The sequence below is a fragment of the Emydura macquarii genome, unplaced genomic scaffold (genome assembly GCF_026122565.2).
Source record: "Emydura macquarii macquarii isolate MOO-44397 ecotype Brisbane River unplaced genomic scaffold, CSIRO-AGI_Emac_v2 contig_2205, whole genome shotgun sequence".
NCBI lineage: Eukaryota > Metazoa > Chordata > Testudines > Chelidae > Emydura > Emydura macquarii.
Window position 1 is genome coordinate 21,716,660 of NW_027132342.1, and position 22,497 is coordinate 21,739,156.

A 22,497-nucleotide genomic window follows, 5' to 3' on the forward strand; every position below is an offset into this window, starting at 1 on the left:
TCAGCAATATGCACTCCCTCTTCCCTCCCAGGGATGTTATAAAAATTTCCTATGGGCTCATTTCAACCGATCCCATGACCAGTTTACAGATGCTCTCCTCCTGTCCTTTCCCTTCCCCTTTAGGACTTGTGATTAGCCCCTGTGCTCTTTAAAAAAAAATAAAAAATTAACTTTTAATTTTTTTTTCAACTTCTAAAAACCCGTTTTGCCTTTTGAAAACAGCTCAATTTCCCCAGGCTGCATTGCATATGCCACAGATTATTTCAGTTTTCTGGGAAAAGCACAAAGGATGGTCTGGCCTGAGGTGCAGGAGTTAAGAAAAAGTTACATGGGACCTTTCTATACATCTCCGGACAGTTCAAACTAAAGGCAGCCTAGCTACCATCATGCAGTAACTTCACTGCTAGAGGAAACTTTGGTGATGACCACCCTTCCTCACTCCCAGTTGTCATTTGGTGTCAATTGGTGTTTAGTGCTCGTCAGTTGTTGGCTGTGTGCATGTGTCCTTGTACATGTGTTGTCTCGGCTTTGCGCAGTAACCGAGACAGTGCTCACAGTCGAATGAATTGACATGACCACAGATCCACTGAGCAACGAAGGCACCATCGGCTGGTGGCAGGTCCAGAACTCCTCAGGGTTGTCAGCGGATGGCAGCTCCTCCAGGTCACAAGGTCCCAGTGGGTCATCCGGCACACCGGGCTCAGGCAGCTCCAGGTGGCCCCCGGTGACAGGCAGCTCCTCCAGGTCAGGGCCGGCCTCGGGGGGTTTCTCCCAGTCAGTGGTCTCAGGTAGCTCTTCCCAGTCACTAAGGCCCAGCGGCCCGGGCAGGCCTCGGAGGCTCTGGTCAATGGGGTGTTTGTTCCGCACAGCCGCGGGGCCTGGGTCAGGCCCAGACTGCAACCGCAGGGAAGACACATCCTTCTCCAGCAGCAGCTTCCCCCTGACTGAGCTCCTAGGCTGGTTTTTATATTTCCCCTTCTTGTCCTGGCTCCGCCCCTCTGCTCCTCAGGTATTTGGCCTGCAGGGCCCTGATCTGCTCAGCAGTGGCGTTGTGACCCTTCCTCAGGCTCAGGCTCCGAGGAACGCCACAGCGCCTTGCTACAGTGCCCTTTTGCAAGGGAACGGCTCAGTTAACAGCAGGGCTCTCTGTTATCCCTTCAGCCGAACAAAGTCATTCCCTCTGACATCCGCTTTTATACACTGTTACAGACAGTTTCATTCTGCCCCTTTGACTCTGGTAGTTGCCACCCTCTCAGCATAGTCTGATATTACTCATACCCTTGCACTGGGTGGTTCGGGCAAAACATCTCTATTTATCATATTAAGAAGACATTTCTATCCATTAAAGTGTCATTGGAGAGGTCAGATGACCCTTGTTATCTCTTTGGTGTTAGGATGTCCTGGCACCTTCTGTTTCTGACGTGTATTTTTAGACTCTTACATATTTCCAAAACATAGGAGTATGTTTACAGTATCAGCTTACTTCTTACCAGTTTCTGTAAGGTTGTAAATTCACGGCCTGACTCCTGCTAACTTGGCTTTATAACAGGCATGGCCAATTTTTCAGCTTCAGCCTTCTGTCTTGGCCTATTCCATGAGGCCTCAGGCCTCATTCTTGGCCTGTTATGCTAGGCCTCTTGTTTCAAGCTCTCACTTTCTACTCCAACACACCTACCCTACACATACAATACCACCATAGAACAGGAACCATCAGTAATGCCTGTTTCTCTCTTCTCTGTTCCCTATCAGAACTTCACCTCTGTATCCACAACAGGAGCCATTAAAAAAAAAAGTACTCGTGTGAATGGATATGTAGAAGAAAACTGTAAATCCATTGGATTTAACTGGCATTGTTTCTCTACAGTGTATGCTTGCTTTTTTCAGCAAACCTAATCCACATTTTCCCTTTGATCTGGGAATGGCTAGGGTTGTGTGAGTTTGTATGTCAACCCAGCCAGCGCTTTTAACCTTTTTATTACAAATTAGCTTTTGCCTGAGAAGCGCAGGACTCAAGTCTCCTCTCACTGTGAATTTACACTGCTTTAATTCTATTGACTTTACTGGAAGTACTCCTGAGTAGTGTAAATGAGAGAAGAAATAACCCAAGAAAATTAAACTAAAATGAGCTAGATTCTCAACTGGTATACATCAATTTTGGTTGATGAAGTTTGGCCGTGCCACTTCCCAGCCGCTGGAAATCTGGCTGTCTCAGTGAGGTTTGCTTTCTGCATGTTTTTACTTGTAGATGTGATTTATTTGTTTGTTTGTTTGTTTGTTTCCCTGACTGCTTGAGCCAAAGACAGAGAGCAGATTTGTTCCTTCTTTTTCTGCACATTTTTTTCCTATGTTATTTCCATGCTTTTGTGCAAGCTAGTAAGTTTAAGGCAACAATAGACCATTGCTTACTTTAGGGTACAAAAGGCTCCTGAATTCTCAAAATAACAACTTTCTATAGCTTTATAATAACCACTCTTCTGGAAGGGGCAGTGATCATCCTTTGTTTAGAATGTGCAATTCAGCACTTCCGATGCTATATCATGATCCGCTCCCTGCAGTTTAGTGAGGCAAAAGCTTCTTGCCCAGGGTTAAGTCTTTATTTTGGAGCTGTGGTAGACTCTCCAAAGATAAGATTGAAGCCTGATTATGAACTTGGCATTGACCCCTGTCCTGCTGAAATAATCAACCCATCTGAAATGTCTCATGTGTGAGGTGATCGCAGAGAAGACTTTTGCTGATGAAAATTTAAGGTAGTTTATGCAAGGCACTTTGGAAAGATGAGCCTTTTAAAAAAATGAGATGTTTTTTGCATCCTGGAAAGTTTTCCTAATTTTTTTTTTTTTTTTTTTTTGGCTTGCCATATCTCAAAAAGACTTTACCCAGAGACTCCACATCGGTGTTATCCTGTTGGGCTCAATAACCATTGGTGCCTTTGGCTAGTTTAGAAAAGTTAAGAATTTAGAGTCAGCTGGTTGGCTGAAATATATACGTGTCGAGGGAGGGAGGGATACAAGAAGCCATATCCCCCTTGTACATGCCACAAGAGGCCCAGGTATGGTTACAGTCTCTGTGCTCCCTTTGAGTGCCCTAAAGGGAGTGGCAGGGAGCAGTGACCAGGCACATGGAGGAGAGTACGCTGCAGCCACAGATGAGGTGTAGAAGAGGCTGCGCTGCGCTCTCTGTCTGTGCTCCCTCAGGGGGGTGCAGATCCACAGTATTGCCAGCAGTGGGCTATTAGAATTGGGTGGGGAACAAATTTCAAAAATGCAAGTTTTTTGGGTAACATTTTTGAAATTCTTTCCAAGTTCAAAGACGTTAGAAAGTCAGTCAGCATGACAGGCTCTGCTCTAACGGCACCATTGAGCCCTCAGTTGTTCCATGCAGGTTTGATAATGTTTTGAGCTCCATGTGGTTGCATGTTGGACATTGTAATCCAGGCCTGATGCAACGCAGGTATTCTAGGGCCTGCATGGCCCTTTGCCAGCAGACCATGGTCTCTTGATCCGCAGCCTTCATGTTTCCTAAATCTAAGATCAGAACAGCTTCTTCACATATAACTTCAGGGGAAAGTGCCTTAAAAAAAAAGAGATTGAAAGCATATAAATGCACAATTCAGGTGACCCGAACAACCTGAAATTGGTTCCTATCCTTTGCCATCCTTTGTGATTATCATGTAATCCAAGAAATAAATTCTGTTGTAATGTATAGTGATGTAAATCCAGAGTAACTCCACTGAAGTCTATGGAGCTACTCTGGATTTACACCAGTGAAACGGAGATTGGCATTTGAGCAGAAGGATACTAAATCATGCATAGCTGCACTCTGACATAGCTGGTTAGTAATCCTGGGCTACATCTGTTCTGTGTTTTTCTGAGTCCAGTGCTTGATTTGTGCCAGGGCTTGCCAGGGCAGAGCCCTGGCACCTCTAGGCTTGGCAGTTCATAGCCCTGACACCTCTGGGCTTTCTGCATCAGTGCTGAATGTAAAAAAATTATTTGAGCTCCAGCATCAATTTCATTGCAAATTAAGCCCTGACCAAATCTCAGAGCCTGGGTCAACTGACTTGGGTTTGGACTGCAGGGCTAAAAATGATGGTGTAGATGTTCAGGCTTAGGCTGGAGCCTGGGCTCAGAGACTTTCCCCCTCTCAGGGTCTCAGAGCCTGGGCTCCAGCCCAAGCCTGAACACCTACACTTCAATTTGTAGCCCTGCAGCCCAAGTCCCACAAGCCCAAGTCAGCTGATTCAGTCCAGCTGCAGCCTTTCATTGCAGGGTCTTTCATTGCAGCATAGACGCGCCCTCAGAAATGTTTTGATTAGGATTTCATATATAGACATGGAGCCATTGATCACTACTCGTTGAGCCCTATGCTCTAGCCAGTTCACTATCCATTTTATAGTCCATTCATCCAACCCATACTTCGTTTTGAATGCTTCTGCGGTGTGTATGTCCCAAGTTTGCCTGTGAACTTGACAAAGTCTGATGTTTGTTGATGGAAAATATGTGTTTATAATATGTAAAATAGATGGGTCTATGCTTAATCTCATAGTATATCAACACATTGGCATTTTATACCACATAGCTCTTGGTGGTTTTCCACGTCTATATTTTTGAGTATTTGCATATGTCCCAAAGGAAGCTTGGAGCCTGGAATACTGAAGCAAGATATATTTAGCAGATAGGGAAGACTTTATGTGTTTTAAGATCTGGACAGCTGCAGATATCCAAACGGCTGGCCTGGGGGTATTTATATTCTCCTGTATGGCAGGCCTGGCTTCTATTGATAATGTCAGAAAGGCTTTGCCCATCTCTTTGGTGTTGATATAACTGATAGTGTGTCATATGTTTTTATTCTCCATGTGCAAATGAGGCATGAATACTTGTGTGGTCTGTGCATGGTGTTCAGGGATCAGGTTGCCTCTTGATTTTGAATGAGGTGTGGACAGAGCTGGGGGCAAAGTTAAACCTGTTTGGGTGAATTTAGCTGGGCATTTCCAAATTTGTGGTTTTCAACATAACCTTAACTTTGAATTTCCTGGCTTCCTAAAAACTGGGGTTAATGTTTTATTATTTGTTTGTTTATGTTTAGCTACCATACTCTTTTAGGACATTTTCCCCAGCAGTTACCAGCTTTTAATCTTAGATTATTTTATTTTAAAATTAATATATAAGCTCCTTGTCAGCCTATATGATAGATTTTCAGCTAAAGCTACACATAGACTGCCTGCTACAAGGTGTACCAGGTACCTATCTACCATCGAAATAATTTCTGAGGACACACAGATTACAGAAAGCCCTTGTCATACTGTCTGCTGTCACCTAAAAGGTTCAGTCAAGAATACAGTATATTTACTCCTAAGCATCTACCATAGTATATCTGCAAATATATGCCAAATGTATACACTGTGCCCTGAGGCTCAGTGCTCCTTCTGTTCCCTGGGGCCTACAGTTTCCAGAGGAGGCAGCAAGAGAAAAGAGGGATGGTATTTTGGCCTGTGAGCTCTGTCTAATTTCCCTGCACATCAAGAAAGAGGAGCTGAGCAAGAAAGAAGAGCGTCTGTTTCATACAACAATTTCTCATTTTATCAGCTAAGAACAGGTCTGAATTATATTTCAGAGAAAAGGTGAGGTGCTTAAATACAATTGAATAATCTCCAAAGGGACATGGTGGAGGTTCCATTGCTTGGGAATAAACTTTGGGCTGTAGAATATACTGTAGCATTTAGAACAGAGCTGCATCATCACAAATGGGGAAGTTGTATGGACAGTGTCATTTAGCAGGTCTTTTGCATCATTAACTTCTCTGCCTACATTTTCACAAGTGATTAGTAAGTTTGGGTCCCACTTGAGACACTTTGAAGGGGCTTGATTTTCAGAAAGTACTGAGAAGCCATCCACTGAAAATCAGGCCTCTTTAAGGTGTCTCAAGTTGGACACCCAAAATCACTAATCACTTGTGAAAATGTAAGCTGATTTCAGACTCCAGAGTATAGAGATCAGAGACCTGATTGTGTTGCATCCTTTAAAACACCTCTGATTCATAGATGTTCAAATTTACCCCAGTACTGTTGTTGAGGATAGAGAAAAAAACTAACCTTCCCTATAGAAGATCCCCAAAGAAAAGCTCTGAGTCACAAAGAGACAGTATCAAACCAGCAGTTTATTGTATAATAAATTCCCTCATCCTGGTTCCTGTCCAATCTCCTCTACAAGGGCACTGGGCTAATTAACACAAAATCTAGGAATCCTTGACTACAGGGGAGTGAAGCAGTGGGCAGGGTAACATACAGTTAACAAGCAACTTAACAGGTTTCAAAGACATCACTCTTTCTAAGTACAGAACCCAGGCTCCAGGCCCCGGGGATGGAAACTCGTCACTCGAACATGCCCCTCCTCTGCCCAAAGAAGCGCTTGTAGGCAGCAGCGTAGCCATGGCGCATGGCATAGCGGTCACAGAGTTTGTAGTCCTCGCAGATCTCTCGCTGGCGTTCCTGGGGGGACTTATTTTGTTCTCTGATCCTGCATACACAAGTAAGGGGGAGGGGAGGAGAGAGTGAGTTGTCATTTTACACTTTGCTGTTTGTAGTCAGGTCCTGCCCCACCTTCCCACATATGCCTCTGCAGTTATTTCAGCTCTCTTTGACTCTGCCAATGCAATAACCCTGCATCGAGCCTTTTCCCATGTACCATTCACAGCAGATGGGGACTGTAGAGGCTTTCGTTGGTGGAGGAGCAGGTTTCACTTCCCCAGTCGCTCACACCTGCTGACATAAACTCTTCAGATCTTTCATGTTGCCAGGGATAGGACAGGAAGCTGGAACATCCCATGAAGGGGCCATTTGGCACCGTTAAAGGGGGACATGTGAACCCATCAGCTTCTTTGGAAGAGAGAGCTCACAGGGCTAACTTAATGACAGTGGAATTCATTTCTGTTATTCATTTGAGATAGCTACATGGAAATCTCAGAATGAGGAAGCCTTCTTCCTGTCCGATACCAGAGCAGATACATCCAGAGTAAGGGAGGGCATTCCCATTTCGGACGCCAGCACAAACTGTTAGGGAACAGTTTTGTCTTTGGAAATCCTGGACATAAAACCTGAGCCTGTTTCTGATCTTTGTTACATTTCTGTACTCCAGAGTAGCTACACTGAAATCAGTGGAGTTACTCTAGATCGACACTAATGTAAGAGATCAGAACTAAGGCCTTCACTGCCTTTGGGTCTCTCTTATACAGAACAGTGCATTTCAGCTCCGTGTTCCTCCCTTCTTCTCCTTCAGGACTCATCCCCAATCCGATTCTGACTATTTTAGCGATTTGTCTGGCCCTGGTCACTGTAGTCTCTGAGCACCTCATAATCTGTAAAGTATTTATCCTCTTCACACTCCTGTGAGGTAGGGCAATGTTGTTATGGGGAACTGAGGCACAGAGAGGGTAAGTGACTTGACACAAAGGAAGTCTGCGGTGGATCAGGGCACTAACGCATGTCTCCCCTAGGCCTAGGCTGGTGCCTAACCATTGGACCATCCTTCCTCTCAAGATTTACACCAGTGATTTCCCCACTCTCCTCTAGTGCTTCCTTCAGACTGATTAATTAATGCCCCATGGACACAGAGAGAGTTCTCATACTCACATACACTCCATGTTAATCTCCATCTTCACTCAGTTTGGGTTCCCCAGTGAGACCCCCAAGCTGAGAGGGAAATTCAGTCTCCAAGCTAATGGCATTAGCCTTCCTCAATGGCACCAACATAAGCTTGCTTAGGAGAGATCTTCACCTCCTCTGGCCCCCCTCTATCAGTATCCTCAGACCCTATGAAAACATACCTCTCCTGAGCAATGTAATTTCGTCTTTGCTGATTTCTCATGAAGGTGTTGGCATTTCGTCTGGTAGTGAAGGGATCTGATGAGGTGAGAGTATTTATTTATTTTTTATTAATGTATAGTTGAAGTGAAGATCATCAGATACTTATAACAAATCCTGCTCCACCAATGTCCCATTCTCACATGGTCTCCCATTCACAGTGAAATCCTGGACCCCATTAACCTTCTATTTTCACTAGCCTCCTGTGCTCCAAAGGCCTGTAAGCTACCAGCCTGTTATTGTCATGGGCCTCACATGTTCCGCTGGCCTGGCATTCTCACCAGCCTCCTATTCTTCATGGCTTCATGTTCTCTGCCAGCGTGGTACTCTCACTCCATAAATAAAGGATGGAAAGAATCCACTGGATCATCCCGTTCAGCCAACTTTAGCGGCTTGTCTCTTAGAGTGCATTCTCCAGTACAACCTTAAATAACCAGGCAATGGGGTTTCCCTCATTTCTCTAGAGAGCTTATTCCACATTCTTACAGATCGCATAATTGGATCTTTTCCCTTAATATTCAGCCTAAATTGTCCATTGGCAAGCATCATCTCTTCAAATCTCATTAAACAGGTTCTTCTCATCTCTCTTTATGATGTTTACATTTGTTAAATACTTATCCCTGATTATTCTATTTCTCTGGGCTGTCATTTGGCCAAGGCACACATATCTAGTTCTGTTTCTCTTTCTTCATAACTCAGTCTCTCTAGCATGCTAAACATTCCATTGTTTTTCCATGTATTCCCTCCCATTCACTGAAATATTTCTGGTATTTAGACTAAATACATGCCCCAAGGGCTCTCCAGTGCCCCATAAACAAATCCTATCACTTACCTGCACCCCAATTCGATTCCTCTGTAGATACAGCACAAAGTCATAGTGGCTATTTTTGCTGCCATTTCCTATTACAGGAATATGTCCCATTTTCTGATCACTATAAACCTAAGAGCTCCTTTGTAATGTACTGCTTTTCAAGTGTCCCCCTGCCACTGAAGATCTATATTTTGAATTATTTTTTTCAAAATGGACCAACTTGCGTTTGTCCAGGTTAAATCTCTTAAACAAATAAAAAATAAAAATTGTACCCATCTATATTCTAAACTAGCTTAGGTTGCACTTTATTATTGCTCCTTCCCCAAATTTATCATCCTCTCCAGATCGAGTCAACATGCTGCTGATGCTTTTTTCCAGATCAGTAATAGCTCCACACTCTAATGCCTGCCTCGCTCAGCTGTTCCTTATAGTAAAGAGGGGAAGGCAGTGGCGCATGAGGCTCCCTTACAGTATCTAATTAATGGTTTAATGCCAGATGTGGCATTGATCGCGGAGGCAGCTCTTCCCAAACTCAGTACATTGATGTTTATCAAAAGTAGTTTCTAAGACCCTCTTCAGGTCACATGTCAGTGATCAAAGCTAATTCTAGTTAGTTTACAGGTAAGATTTTGTAAGACATTGTGTCAAATGCTTTTCTGGATTCAGCATCTATTTTATCTTTTTTTGTTTCCCTCCATCCTGAAATTTTGTCACCAAAGAAATCCAATTTGTTTGGAGTGATTTATTCTCCCTGTTCTAATTTCCACCAATCCCCCACTCTCATGCCAGTCAGTCTCAGCTGAACGCCTAGCAGAGTGGTGAAGACAATGGGGTATGGGAGTCCCTTAAGTCCCCTCCAATTTAAACAAAGTAGTAAAATCATCTCTTACTGATAAACTCATGGGATTCCATACTCTCATGGGACTCTGGAGAAAGAAGAGAAAAACATTCAGTGAGGCACTGTATTTACAGAACACAGAATTTTTGACTCACTGTTAATAAACAGAAGGGAAGAAAGACTGAGAAGTCTCAGTCTCTGTTTAAAAGGAAAAGCAAGGAAAGGAATTGTGTGACCTAGTGGTCAGAACAGAGACCTGGTAGTCACAACTTTGGGGTTCTATCCATGATGGTGCCACTGATTTACTATGTGATCCTTGGGAGCATCACTTCTTTCTGTTCCTTTCTGTATCCATTTGTATAACAGGCATGACACCTTCACAGTAGGGGCAGGATGCTTAATTAATGAATTTGCACTTGTAAAACCCTTTGAGATCCTTAGATGGCAGATGCTACAAAAGTACAAATCATCACCAAATATGCATATTTCAGTGCAAGTTCAGACCCCTCCATTGATATGCAAATGCGTGCATTTTACAGAAAATGGGAGAGACATTACAAAAGGAAAAAGGGAAGGTGGGAGGAGAAATCTTGCTCACCATTAACAAAGGAAAGGCAGGCAGCTGAGGATGCAACAGAATAGCAATCCAGGATTCAGAGAGTCACCTTCTTATAGGAAATAGGGCCCAGGATCTATATAAGGAATTTCCCTTACCAGCCCCTGCATCACTTTTATATGTAAACAGCACCTGGGATCTCCCCTCCAGTGTATCCACTAGTTGTGCTGACCAAGTGAGCACAAATTAACTCTCTTCCATCTTCTCTGTCTATGATCCTGACAGACTGGGGATGTGGAGATAGTTCACAGTGGTGACAACAGTGGTCTGTGGTAAAGTGAAAGGATCTGAAGTGCAGGGGGCTCTAGACTGGAGGCAGAAGTATCTAGAGTTGATTGATCGCTGGAGTAAAGGCAGAGCAGTCTGTCTGACCCATTGGCAGACGGAGTTCTGGGGTGGAGGACAGGCAAGAGGAAAGCAACAGAGAAGGGGAGATAAAAATCAAGGCAAAACATCTGAACAGACCAAGACATGCGTGTGACTGGCTGCCAATCCAAACAAGCTCCAATAAAAGAGATCACCTACCATAGCAGAAAACTGCAGCCATCAAAACAGCCAGGAGCGTGAAGAGGATGAGGGTCCGCATTGTGTGGGAGTCACTCTCTCTTTCTTGCTCTCCTTCTTACTCTCTTTCCACTGAGAGCAGTGGGAAATTCTGGGCAGGCTGCAAAGTTAGCAACGGAATGTTTATTATGAAAGCAGCAGCTGGAAGGGGAGGAATCAGATGAAGGGGTCTGGGAAAGGTAGGGCCTGGCTGGCACTCGCTCTATATGGGACTGTTACAAAACACCCTTTCTGTAAACAGGTCTAATCAGCCTTTGGTGGTGGGGTAGGCACGCTCCTTCCCTGCCCTGGCTGCAGGGGGAGGGTGCCATAGTTCAAAGGGAGGTGAGCTGTTAACTCTGCATGTCCAGAAATGTTGAACTATATGAGTGGAATTCCAGACACGGAGGAGGGCTACACATGTTTGCCTTCCTAATTCCTCCTCTAATCTCTCCTCCTTGCCGTCACCACACCTGGTCCAGACACACAGAGACCACACTGTCTGTCAGCTCCATGGATGAAGGAAATGGAACCAAACCCGTTTCCAGGAGAGATGGGGGAATTTGATCTCAAATATTTGTTCCATCTTTGGCTTCCCCTCAGACTGGTCCTTAATGTACTGCAACCCTGCTCTGGTCGAACTCCATCTGCTAGGAGTAAGAGAGAAATCCAGACCTGTTGTTTCCCCCACACACACCCTACTGTCCTTTAATGGTACTCAAACCTTGAGGGGATCTCCTCTGCTTGGATTATTATTACTTCACATTTATATTGCAGTAGTGCCAGGAAACCTGTCTCTGTGTTTATTCACTGGGGTCCCACACAAACATTGCTCCTAAGTAGAATGGGGCCCACCTCTTCTTTGGGTGAAGGCCGAATCCATCGCTCTGAGCTGCTCACTCTTGGAACATGATTTAGTGCTATCACTCTTCCCTGCCATACAGGGGACCCACGTTTGACTCGAATCCATTGCTCTGCAGGCCAGCAGGAGCCAGAAGGCTGATCCAGTGGTCCAGCAAAAGTATTCTGACTTGCTACGTGGGAAACTCTAGCCCATTTTCCAATCCCAGTTTTTCAGGCTTGCTGGCCCTGAAAGCAGTATGAAGGCAACACAGGGCCTACCCAGTTAGGGGCAAGGAAGGGGTGTGCTTTTTTACAATGCGCTATAGCCAAGGAGCAGCACTGAGGGACAATAAAGAGGAGTTTCATGCTGTCCGCAGCCAGACTGAAGGCTGGAGATGGTGGGATGAAACAGGAAAGAAGGGCTGTGGCGAAGGGGGCTATCAGGATGGCAGAGTAATTGCCCACATTTGTTGAGGAGAGAAGGAAAAGAATTTGTTCCTGGTGGCCACCAGAGGTGTGTGAAGGGGGACGGGGGCTGTGCACTGTGCTCTCTAGCCTCATGACTGCCAACACAAAGAGAAAAGAGATGGGATCTGTGATTTCACATAAACCACACATGAAGCCATGGCCAGAGTAGTGTGTGTGAATGCAGAGCTCCCCTTGCACTTGGCCAGCCTGTGGGATTGCATACAGAGTTTTCCAGCTGTCATACAGCCTGGGTACAAATCCAGCTTGGTTCATTCCCTGAGACTAGTGAGACAGGTGCTCAGTTGTCACCGTTCTCCCTTGACATTGTCGTTACAGTATTCAGTCCTGTCCTGGGAGATTCACACTCTGCAAGTGCTTGTGGTAGAGTGTGCAGTTACATGGTAACAGGGACTTTGTAATGCACCAGAATTTTGCTAGGAACCAAATGATTCCCTATTGGGATGAGCTTGGACCTGTGAAAGAACCAGATTACTCTGGACTTTGCAAATCACCCTACCAATGCCAAGGAATAGCTGACTCCAAACTCACAGCTCTAGTCCAGGTCCTCTAATCCTCGGCGAGAGAAAAAGACCTGAAATCAATAGAGCCTGTAACCAGAGTCCCCACTGAAAATAAGGTGCTTTTCTTCCTCCTTTTTCCCAACACAGGAGAGGCTGACCACACACTGTGCCTCCCCGTTTCTATCACCAGCCCCATTCCAGCTCTCACACATGCACAGATTCTGCATACACAGTATTCAGCCTGGGATGATGAGGAGACCCAAATTATTCTGTGGTAAAGAGCAGAAATGGGGTCTGAATATGCCCTGCTCCAGTTTTCCTCTGATCCTTTTTCCCTACCTCCCCTCCTCTCCCTGCCCCCCAGCACCTCCTGGATTTGAGAGCAGTGGCTTGCTCTTTTTAAGGGAATTTACTGGCCTGGGTGAGGATTTGTTGCAGTCCATGCTGTTCAGGGCTTTTTACAGAATGTGGATTTTATGGGCTTAAATCATGGTCGCTCCAGCAGCCCTGTGGGTCTCACCATGGCCAAGAAAGGAAGGCTGAAGCAAGAGGGATAAGGAGTGAGCCTGGAGAGATGGTGAGTGGCACACAGAGGGAGATGCTGGAAGGACATGCAAAGAGACATGCTGGTGATGGCGACATACAGTGAGACAAATGCCATAACCAACCCCCCTCCATGTACCTGTCCTGACCTTCAGTGCTGAGTCCTCAGGGACACTGCTCCACCCTCTGCTTCCCCCCTTCCCCCCCACGAGTCACTCAGGGCTCCCAGAATGCCTGTGGCATGACATGTCACCATGCAGAAGTGAGGGCATGTCATAAATGTGGCATTAGCCCAAACATTTCACTTTTATCCACAGACATTATCTACAGGCAAATTAAGCCCCCTTCTGCGCTGTCCCAGGGTGAGCTCCTGCACTGTTGCTGCGGGAACTGCATACACTTGAAGAGGCTCATCACCTGGTCTGCCCCCCACGAGGCTCCTTACACACCTACATCCCTCCGTGGGGTCTACAACCTGCCCCACAAGATGAAGACACAAATGCACACACCCCATGGAACACACCAAGCCCAACACCTGACTCCCAGCCATTGCTATCTAACAGCATCCTCTGGTGTGCTGTACGCACAGAACAGGAGCTAATATTAACTGCCTGCAAACTTTGTAGAAATTTCTGCAGTCCCAGGGTAAGGGGTAGAGCTGAAAAGGCAGCCCTGGGGCCCTTGTGATGTGGATGAGATAATAATAGCACATTCCATAGCATTTCTGAACATTTTAATGCTGCAAAGCACTGCACAGACATTAATAACTTTTGAACTACAGAGAGGTATCTGCATACTCACTATGGACTTGCTTCCTTTTCAGTCTGCAGCTCTTGTCCAAGGGTGAGTTCTCCCACCGTCTTGTAGCCTTAGCTAGAGAAGAGGGAGCCTTTTTATTATCATCAGTGATCAGTGACTCCTCCTCTCCTCTGTCTCCGCCGCTGGATCCACCCTCCACCCTCAGGCTCCCATCTTCTCTGCCAAAAACACCTTCAGCCCTCAGTCAGGAAACCAGAAACCTCAGGAAATTGAGCCAAGAGAGAGTGGGGGAGCCAGAGCGGATGCCAGTGGCTAATGGGGTCATGGCCACGTCTAGAGCAAGCCATCTGGGTCCAAGCCATTAACCAGCAGTGGGCACAGGCACCCTAAAGGGAGGTCTAGTCTCTTTCCTTGATGGCTGAATTCACCTCCTCCTCACCAACTCTTCCAATAATCATGCACTGAGTTAGAACCACTCTCAGCAGAGCTGGCCAACAGGAACATCTGCAGTGCACTGTGGGGTAAAGTCAGAGGCTCCCTCCTCCGTCATCCAGTCCCCTCACACCTTCCTCACTATTGGCTGGAGTCCATTTTTAGTGGCACAGGAAAGTAGGAGAGAAAAGCTCAGGTGATTTGAGCTCCCTGCTGCGGAGGGGCCTCCAACAATGCTTTCTTTTTCCTCCATTAGCCGAGAAATGCCCCAGCCCCAGTGAGAGGCACCCATGGACAGACTGAGCTCAGAGGAGCTGGAACTGGGGGGCAGCACCTCACTGCCAAGGATGGCAGCTTCTAAATGAGCTGTGAGTGAGACTAAACTAAGGAAAATCCATTACATGCACTAAACAAACAACTAAAAAACTTAGCTTCCCATTTACAAATAAAGATCAAATTTAGTTTAATTTAGTATCCGGTCACAGAATAAAAACTGCAGTGTAACTATTGAGTTAGAGGGCCAGCAGCTGATTAACCCAGATGGGGGATCCCCAGATTATATGTGACTACTGCTCTCTAGCCAAGTGTCATGAGCTACTGCTCGGTGTGTGTTCCAGGTCTCCCCTTGCCCAGTACACAGAGGTGGTGAGACTGTTACAGCCCTCTGCTACAAAGACTGGCTCCTTAGCTCAAGATGTAGTAAGTGACTCATGCTTTTAGCTTGGGAGGTCTCCGGTGTGTCGGCCAAGATGGCAGCTGTCACACACGTTCCTGGTGCAAGCACCTCATGGAACCTCAGAGCCCAGGCAGAGCATCTTGAGGCCAGAATTTCTGAGCAGGCGAACAAGAGAGCAATGCAGTTGTTCACAGAGACAGCATGGGGCTGGAGCAAGGACCAAGGATCTCGCCCACATATTCTTCTCGGGCTGTTCTTTGCATAATAGGGCTGAGCAATGTGCTTCCCTCCCCCAGCACAGAGGAGAGGAGGGCATGCCTTCACGTGTTTCCTAGGGTGGAGAGCAAGGGGCAGATCCTCACCTCCTCCATGCTCCCTGCTACACAGAGCAGGGGAGCTGGAGCAAACAGGTCCCCTGCCTTTCCTACAGTGCAGTGAGAGTTGTTGCAAGCCACCCTCACGCAGCTGTGCAAAGAGGCAGCTTCTTGCTTCCTCCTGCACAACCATGCAGGGCCCACTTGCAGTCCAGCCCTGTGTAGCACAGAAGTTTGAGGGAGATCAGACACAACTAAGTCTAATAAAGCAGCAATAATGGATAACTTCCGCATTGGCATATAACGCAGTCCAATGCTAGAACGGGACAAGACTTAGACAAGTAATTCCTCAATGCCATAAATGATTGCTTCTTGGAACTACTAGTTTTAGAATACACAAGAGAACTGACTTTTTTTCCCTCCACTTAGTCCTAAGTAACATATAGGCGTTGGTTCAAGAAATAACCATAGCTGAACCACTAAGTAACAGTGTCCACAATGTAATTAAAGTCAACACCCTCCTGGAAAGAATCCTACCAAATATTAGCACCGTTTAAAAAAATGAGAGCGCTATGAATCAAAAAGACCATAGGATCAAAAGTGGACTAACTAGATTTTGTTGATATGTGTGTCTCTACATGTGTTTACTCATGTAACTCACCTAACTCACAGAGACTGGCAAGACCTCTTATGATGAAGGGAATCTACCAACCAGGCTAAACTGTGTACTAAAGTACCAGAAGAAGCACTAAAGAAACCTTTGCTCAGTAGTAGACACTTCAAAAAATACTGCTCACGTCTAACCTCCAATTTCCCAGTAGGCCTATCAAGAAGCAATGAAGCCCCCTAGAGCCCCGGAGCCTTGCACAGGCCCGAGCTGCAGTGCACAACGCCCCCAACTCTCACATGCCGCCGCAGGAGGAGTCAGCGCCGCATGCCCTCAGTGGCCACTTCTGTGCATGGCAGACCCAACCTGGGACGGGCCCAGTGCTGCAGCTACCACCCTCCAGTAGCACAGGGAGCACAGTATTGGGCCTGACACAGGCAGGGCATGGGCTGCACCACTGGAGAGCAACGGGCACCCACCTTCCCTGCCTGCACAGAGCCTAGCCGGTGCAAGGGGCCCAGATGGACCCCATTCCTGCTCGGCCCTCTCCCCTGAGACCCCTCACCTGAGTGAGCGGCAGGCAGGAGGGGGCAAAGAGGTGCAAGTGGCAGATGGGGAGCCTGGGGGTAGGGGGCTGAGTGGGAGTGGGGCCTGGGGCCAAGCGAGGATGGAGCATGGCAGGGCTTCAGGAACGGGGGCAGAGTGCCGGTGCCCTCCCCCCGCCCAGCCTCCCCAAAGGCAGGAGTCACATGCCTCCCATGTAAAGGGGGGATCTATAAAATCATGACTGGTGTGGAGAAAGTAAATAAGGAAGTGTTATTTACACCTTCTCATAACATAAAAACTAGGGGTCACCCAATGAAATTAATAGGCAGCAGGTTTAAAGCAAACAAAAGGAAGAATTTCTTCACACAATGCACAGTCAACCTGTGGAACTCCTTGCCAAGGATGTTGTGAAGGCCAAGACTATAAGAGGGCTCAAAAAAGAACTAGATAAGTTCATGGAGGGTAGGTCCATCAATGGCTATTAGCCAGGATAGGCAGGGATTGCTGTTTGCCAGAAGTTGGTGATTACCTGTTCTGTTCATTCCCTCTGAGGCACCTGGCATCAGCCACTTGTTGGAAGACAGGATACTGGGCTAGATGGACCATTGGTCTGACCCAGTATGGCTGTTCTTATGTTCTCATGTTCCTATTGTTGGTAACATAGGTCATCAGGAACGCATCACCCAGTTGTTTCGTTCTCTGCACCATCTCTCCATTGAATACAGAGGCCATCTCATGCTTTTAATCCTAATATTAAAAGTTCTCCATAAGATTGGCCCTGGTTACCTGAAAGATCAACTCTCTGTCTATGCCCGTGACTTCTCACAGCAGCTTCATTAAACTGAAAGATTTGAACAATAAAACTGTTGACCAATAGGAGGAGAATTGTGAGCAAGGGAGACAGACCTTTCACAGAAGCTGTACCTCGACTGGGGAACTCACTACATAAAGTGACAAGAATGACCATGGGCCTCACCATTTTCAGAACTAAGTGCAAACTTCATCTCTTTATTTGGCTTTCCCTCAATGAGCTCTTCATCACACACTATGCAGGCAAACTGATTAAGCTATTTCTTCCACAACCTGGGAAGGAAGGAAGGAAGAAAAGATTGCTAATGTTATATGGCTGGAGCTACATACTATGGTGTAGACAGACATATGAGTAACTAGACAGAATTTGTACTTCAAGCAACACATAAAAAGTAGGCTAAAAAAACAAAATCAAGACTCTCATTAAAAACACAGGATGCCACTGAGCTGAGCTCCTGTGAGACAACAAAACAGAATTCCTCCCTCCTCTGCACTTCCTTCCCACCTCCTTGCCACTCGAGTTGCATAATGTCATGATCTGACTCATTCTCTGGAGCCAGATGAGTTTTATCCAGCCACGTTTCCTGTCCAGACTTGCAAAGAGATAAGAAGTGATCTCTGTTCAAAGCCGGCATCTCTCATTCATCTGCTGGAAAAAAAACATGTTTTTTTTTTTTTTCTGGACCAAAGAATCTAGATAGGTTTTTAGATCTAAAATCTGCAATTGTTTTGAGGTGCAAAATTGGACTGAGTCTGTTATTATAAAAAACACCCCTATTTTGTCCACCTGGAATGGAAATACCAGGGACCTACCATCTCGGTACACGCTATACATGCTTTTTGCCTTCAGGGTCTCACGTGCAGGGTTGACTCAAGTCTATGCCACCTCTGAAAAGCCTCACCCTAGATTTCTTCTTTCATAAGAAAATGAGATTTGCTGTACCAGATCAGACCAACTCTGGTTTTTGTCTCTGTTTGTAGCCATTAAGTTCAGGGGACGCTGCGGGCGAGAGGGAGAGGCATAATATACCCAGCCTATTGTGCAATGCTGTATGGGGAAAGTAGGATAAAAAATCCTAAGCACTGAAGCATGAGATTGGATTACTCTTATCTTTATACGCATAACTATGAATGGTATTAATGCCCATAACATTAAGTTCCAGCCAAAGTATTTGACCTGATGACCTCCAATGATAGTGAATTCCACAGGCTAACTACATGCTCTTTGAAGAAAAGGTTATTTTGTTATTATTATAATAATATAATAATTCAACTGTTATTTTTTAGCAAGAGATTCCTTGTTCTCATAAAATGGGAGAGGATGAAAAAGGATTAGGGTCTGATCAGTTTTCACTATACTCCTATGAACTATTTCTCCCTCCTGCCATGGGACTGAGGTCCAGGGCTAACTATGCCACTGATGGAAGTTCCTTTCACTAGAGGTCCTGATTTTATTTGAATGGGAAACAGAAAGGCTACCAATGGACTTGGGTTAATTTTACTCCAAGCTCCTGGAGTAATAATCCACATCCCAAAACTATCTCATACAGTTCTACAGAGTTTGTAGTTGTTCATGTACTGGGAAAATTCTTTAATCTTGGAGACCAAACTCAGTTCAGCTCTATGGTAGGACATTGAGAGAAAACCCATGACAGAATAAACACGGAGACTGAAGGAACGGGTGCTGCTGTATGTGCAGAGATTGGGTCCACATGTTACTTTCTCAAGACTCTTTGGATTTGGGGTACATGGATGACACTGTTTGGAATCCATAAGACTGCAATACTTATGTTCTCATTTTCACAAATACTTACCTACCACGTAAGACCATGTTTGGGAAAATGTGTTGTGTTAGAAGCACAAATTGAATTTACAAATGTGTTAACTGGTGATAGTTAACTCAAGGGTTAGTGAACACATTTCTAGCATAATGTAGTTTTACATTGTAGACAAGGCCTCAGAAATCATTTTCTACTTTTTTAAAAGCATGTCTATACCTCCCTTCTTTCTTCTACCTTTATCCTCTGCTTGTTGCCTGGTGTATTGTCTGTCTAACTCAGATTGTATACCCCTTGAGGCAGGTGTCACTTCTGACTCTGTGTTTTGTTCATTGTTGAACCTGCTCAGGACACTCAATGAATAATAAATAAAGACATATTTATTAGATTTTTGAAAGACACCCATCAGGCAGTCACTGAGCATGTCTGCCTTGGATACAGTCCCTATAGATCCCATTCTTACTCTGCTCATGGGAAAGCATAGGCAGTCCAGACTGCCTAAGGCCATGTCTATACTAGCACTTATATTGGCAAAACTTTGTCATTCAGAGGGATGAAAAAATACACCCTTGAGCAACATAAGGTTTGCCGGAATAAGCGCTTGTGTTCACAGCGCTATGTTGGCAGGAGGCACTCTCCCATCAACATAGCTACAGCTGCTTATTGAGCTGGTTTTATTATGTCGATAGGAGAACTCTCTCTCATCAGCATAACATGGCTACATGAGTGCTCTTAGAGCAGCACAGCTGTATCAGTACAGCTGTGCCACTGTAAGCTGGTAAGTGTAGACATTGCCTAAAACATCAACAGACAGATTCTGCCTCAGTTGGTCCAACAGGAGAATGTGTTCCAGAGTCAAGGGCCTTCCAATGTGATGTCTGAGTTGTAGGGGTAACACTGTCTGGACTCTCTGAATCTTTAGGATGGCATCTGTGGATCTTTAGGGCTGGAGTCTGTGGCTGACACTGCCTAGAAGCCTAGAGGCTCTGTGTTCAAGTTATTCTATGGGTGACACTTGAAATCCCTGAGACCTTCTCAAAGCACTGACACTATTCTGAGTTGAGGGCTCCAAGCCTACTGAAGGGTGTGTTTTGGTGGCTCTCATGATGGGAGAAGGAGAAAGGACAGGACGGGTCTAGTCCTGGGAAATTTCCAGAACTCACAGACTTCCATGGTAGACTTCAGGTCTCACGGGATTTGGCCTGTAATTTGGAGCCATGATAATACCCATGTGCTCAGAGGCACTTCCTGCTTGCTGGTTTCCAGTAGTCAACCCCCTCTCCTTCCCTTATCTCAGTCATTGTGGGCTGTGCTATTTGCCAGTTTGGGGCTAGGAAGGAATTTTCCCTATGCCACCAGATTGGCTGAGGCTGGTTGGTTTTTTTTCACCTTCTTCACAGTGAAACCTAAGGATTGGGTTTTGGGCACCCATGGGGCTGGAATTCTCCCCCTTCCAGAGGTCACCATTTGGACCTACGTGAGAGTCATTTAGTTGCCACAAATTTGGCAGGGGGTCAGTGCAGAAACTTGCTGATTTCGATTCCAGATCCAAAAAGGTAACATAATGGGCATCCCGAGGGCATCTCCTTACAAGATGGGGCACCATATATAACCCCCTGGGGGAAATGCAAAGCAGGGGCTGAAGCATTACCCTAGGGGGACCGCCCGACCAATGCGCTTGATGGCGGTGCTGGTTGGGTGTCAAGGTCTCTGCTCACTTCAACCCCCTAGAGGAATGCTACTGGGTGAGTGGAGGTGCTCAGAGACCTTCCTAGTGTGATGATTGGCTCCCCCTGCAGTGGGAGCCCCTAAGAATTGGCAAAAGATGAATGGGGTGCAAGTGACTGTGCTAGGCTGATCCCAGATGAGAACCTTGGATATAGTTTGACTAATAAAGTTGCAGCCCGGTTAAAACCCATACCACATGCCCTTACCTTCTTCCACATAATGACCACCACAAATGTAATCTCTTTGACCTTGTCTGCAGTGAGATTTCTGTGAAAATCTCCCACTATTGTTGCAGCTCCACCATTATAGCAATACTTGGAAACATTTGTGTATAGTCCAGCCACTGGTGTCTTTACCACCATGTTGTCTTAGACTTACTCTGGGCAGCAGGAGATGATAGTCTTAGGCCTTGTCTACACTAGCACTTATGTCGTCAACACTTTTGTCAGTCAGGGTGTGAAAAGCAGGGGTGTGAAAAGCATAAGTGCTTGTGTAGCCGTGTTATGCCAACAGGAGAGAGGTCTCCCACTGACACAATAAAACCAGCTCAATGAGCTTGGCTATGTTGGCAAGAGAGCATCTCCCGCTGACATAGCGGTGTGCACACAAGCGCTGATGCCAGCAAAACTTGTCGTGCAAAGGGTGTTTTTTCAAACCCCTGAACAACAAATGTTTTGCTGACATAAGTGCTAGTGTAGACAAGGCCTTAGTAAAACCACCAGTAAATAGTCTGTGCTAATGTTGCACCACTGGGAACTGCACCCAGGCTATAGCAACAACAGGAGATTTACAAAAGGCTCAGAGTAGACACAGCAAAATTAGAAGAGAGAAAGGAATGTCTCACACAGACAGAGAAGTAACTAAGAGGTATACTTCAGCTTCTTCTCACCTACCTGAAAATAAACACTCATGTTTGTGTTATTGCCTTTATCACTCTTCTGTCTCCTCCTTGGCACATTCAGCCCTAGCGTATGAAATTGACTTTAAACTGCTCCTGACAAACATGCCCCAGCAGGCCTTGGGATTCATGCCATTTCCCGTCCTTTGCTGCCTGGCTGATTGCACACCCTCATTCCAGGATCTTCCTGAGAAGGCCCCAGGCTAAGCCAGCATTCCTCCTATACTGCCTAATATAGGTGTTGGCTGCTCCCCTTGAGACATGAAACCTCACCATATGGGGCTGTTCTCACTGATCCCAGCAGAGATAAGAAGCTTTATGCTGCTCAGGACAGGAGGGGAGAATACAAATGGCTCTCTAGAGAGGCTGGCAGCTTGAGGAAATCAAAACAAGAAATCTAATTTCCTAGGTAGCTGAGAAAAGGGATCTATTCTAATTAGCTTCAAAATCCTGCATTAAAGGTCCCAACTAAGGCTATGTCTACACTACAGACCTTACAGCACACAGCTGTACCAATGCAGCTGCACTGCACCGCTGTCAGATTTCCCGTGTAGCCGCTCTATGCTGATGGGAGATAGTTGTTCCGTTGGCATAATTAAACCACCCCAACAAGCGGTGGCAGCACCGTTGGCAGGATAGCGTCTCCTGCTGACATAGCACTGTCCACACCAGCACTTTTGTCAGTGAAGCTTATGTCGGTGAGGGAAAGACACTGAAGTAAAAGTCCTGTTGCTGTGGGTCAGTTATGTGACTATGCCAGGCAGAGGTGCCTGTTTCCTATTCAGATGATGACGATTAATCCTTTTTCTGTCACATCGATATTGTTTGAACATTCCTGATTGATTAAATGTTAAGAGTCCTTCATTACTGTGTGTCCCATTCATCAAAGACCCACTGGGCAGGGGCTT

The 22,497-nt window shown here is 45.8% G+C and overlaps 1 protein-coding gene across 2 annotated transcripts; it reads right to left on the reverse strand.

Annotated features, from left to right (window-relative positions):
* Nucleotides 1-6,136: 6,136 nt before the first annotated feature.
* On the reverse strand, nucleotides 6,137-13,907 carry LOC137160513 (matrix Gla protein-like). 2 transcript variants are annotated; one of them, XM_067559080.1, is made up of 6 exons: nucleotides 13,843-13,897; nucleotides 11,205-11,316; nucleotides 10,649-10,787; nucleotides 9,560-9,595; nucleotides 7,822-7,897; nucleotides 6,137-6,515 (listed from the first exon to the last, which is right to left on the reverse strand). In XM_067559080.1, the coding sequence occupies exons 3-6, from the start codon at nucleotides 10,707-10,709 to the stop codon at nucleotides 6,371-6,373; spliced, it is 318 nt and encodes a 105-aa protein (XP_067415181.1). In that variant the 5' UTR covers nucleotides 10,710-10,787; nucleotides 11,205-11,316; nucleotides 13,843-13,897; the 3' UTR covers nucleotides 6,137-6,370. The 2 variants fall into 2 exon arrangements, with proteins under 2 accessions (XP_067415181.1, XP_067415180.1); XM_067559079.1 differs by lacking the exon at nucleotides 11,205-11,316 and having other exon boundaries at nucleotides 13,843-13,907.
* Nucleotides 13,908-22,497: the final 8,590 nt, after the last annotated feature.

Bases quoted from the DNA above. Each gene is read 5' to 3' on its own strand.
- LOC137160513 (XM_067559079.1), bottom strand. From the start codon at position 10,709: ATGCGGACCCTCATCCTCTTCACGCTCCTGGCTGTTTTGATGGCTGCA. The intron at 7,898-9,559 runs GTAAGAGATGAT...TCACCTCATCAG, and splicing joins GGAATCCCATGAGTTTATCA to ATCCCTTCACTACCAGACGA. The intron at 6,516-7,821 runs GTATGTTTTCAT...TTGTGTATGCAG, and splicing joins AATTACATTGCTCAGGAGAG to GATCAGAGAACAAAATAAGT.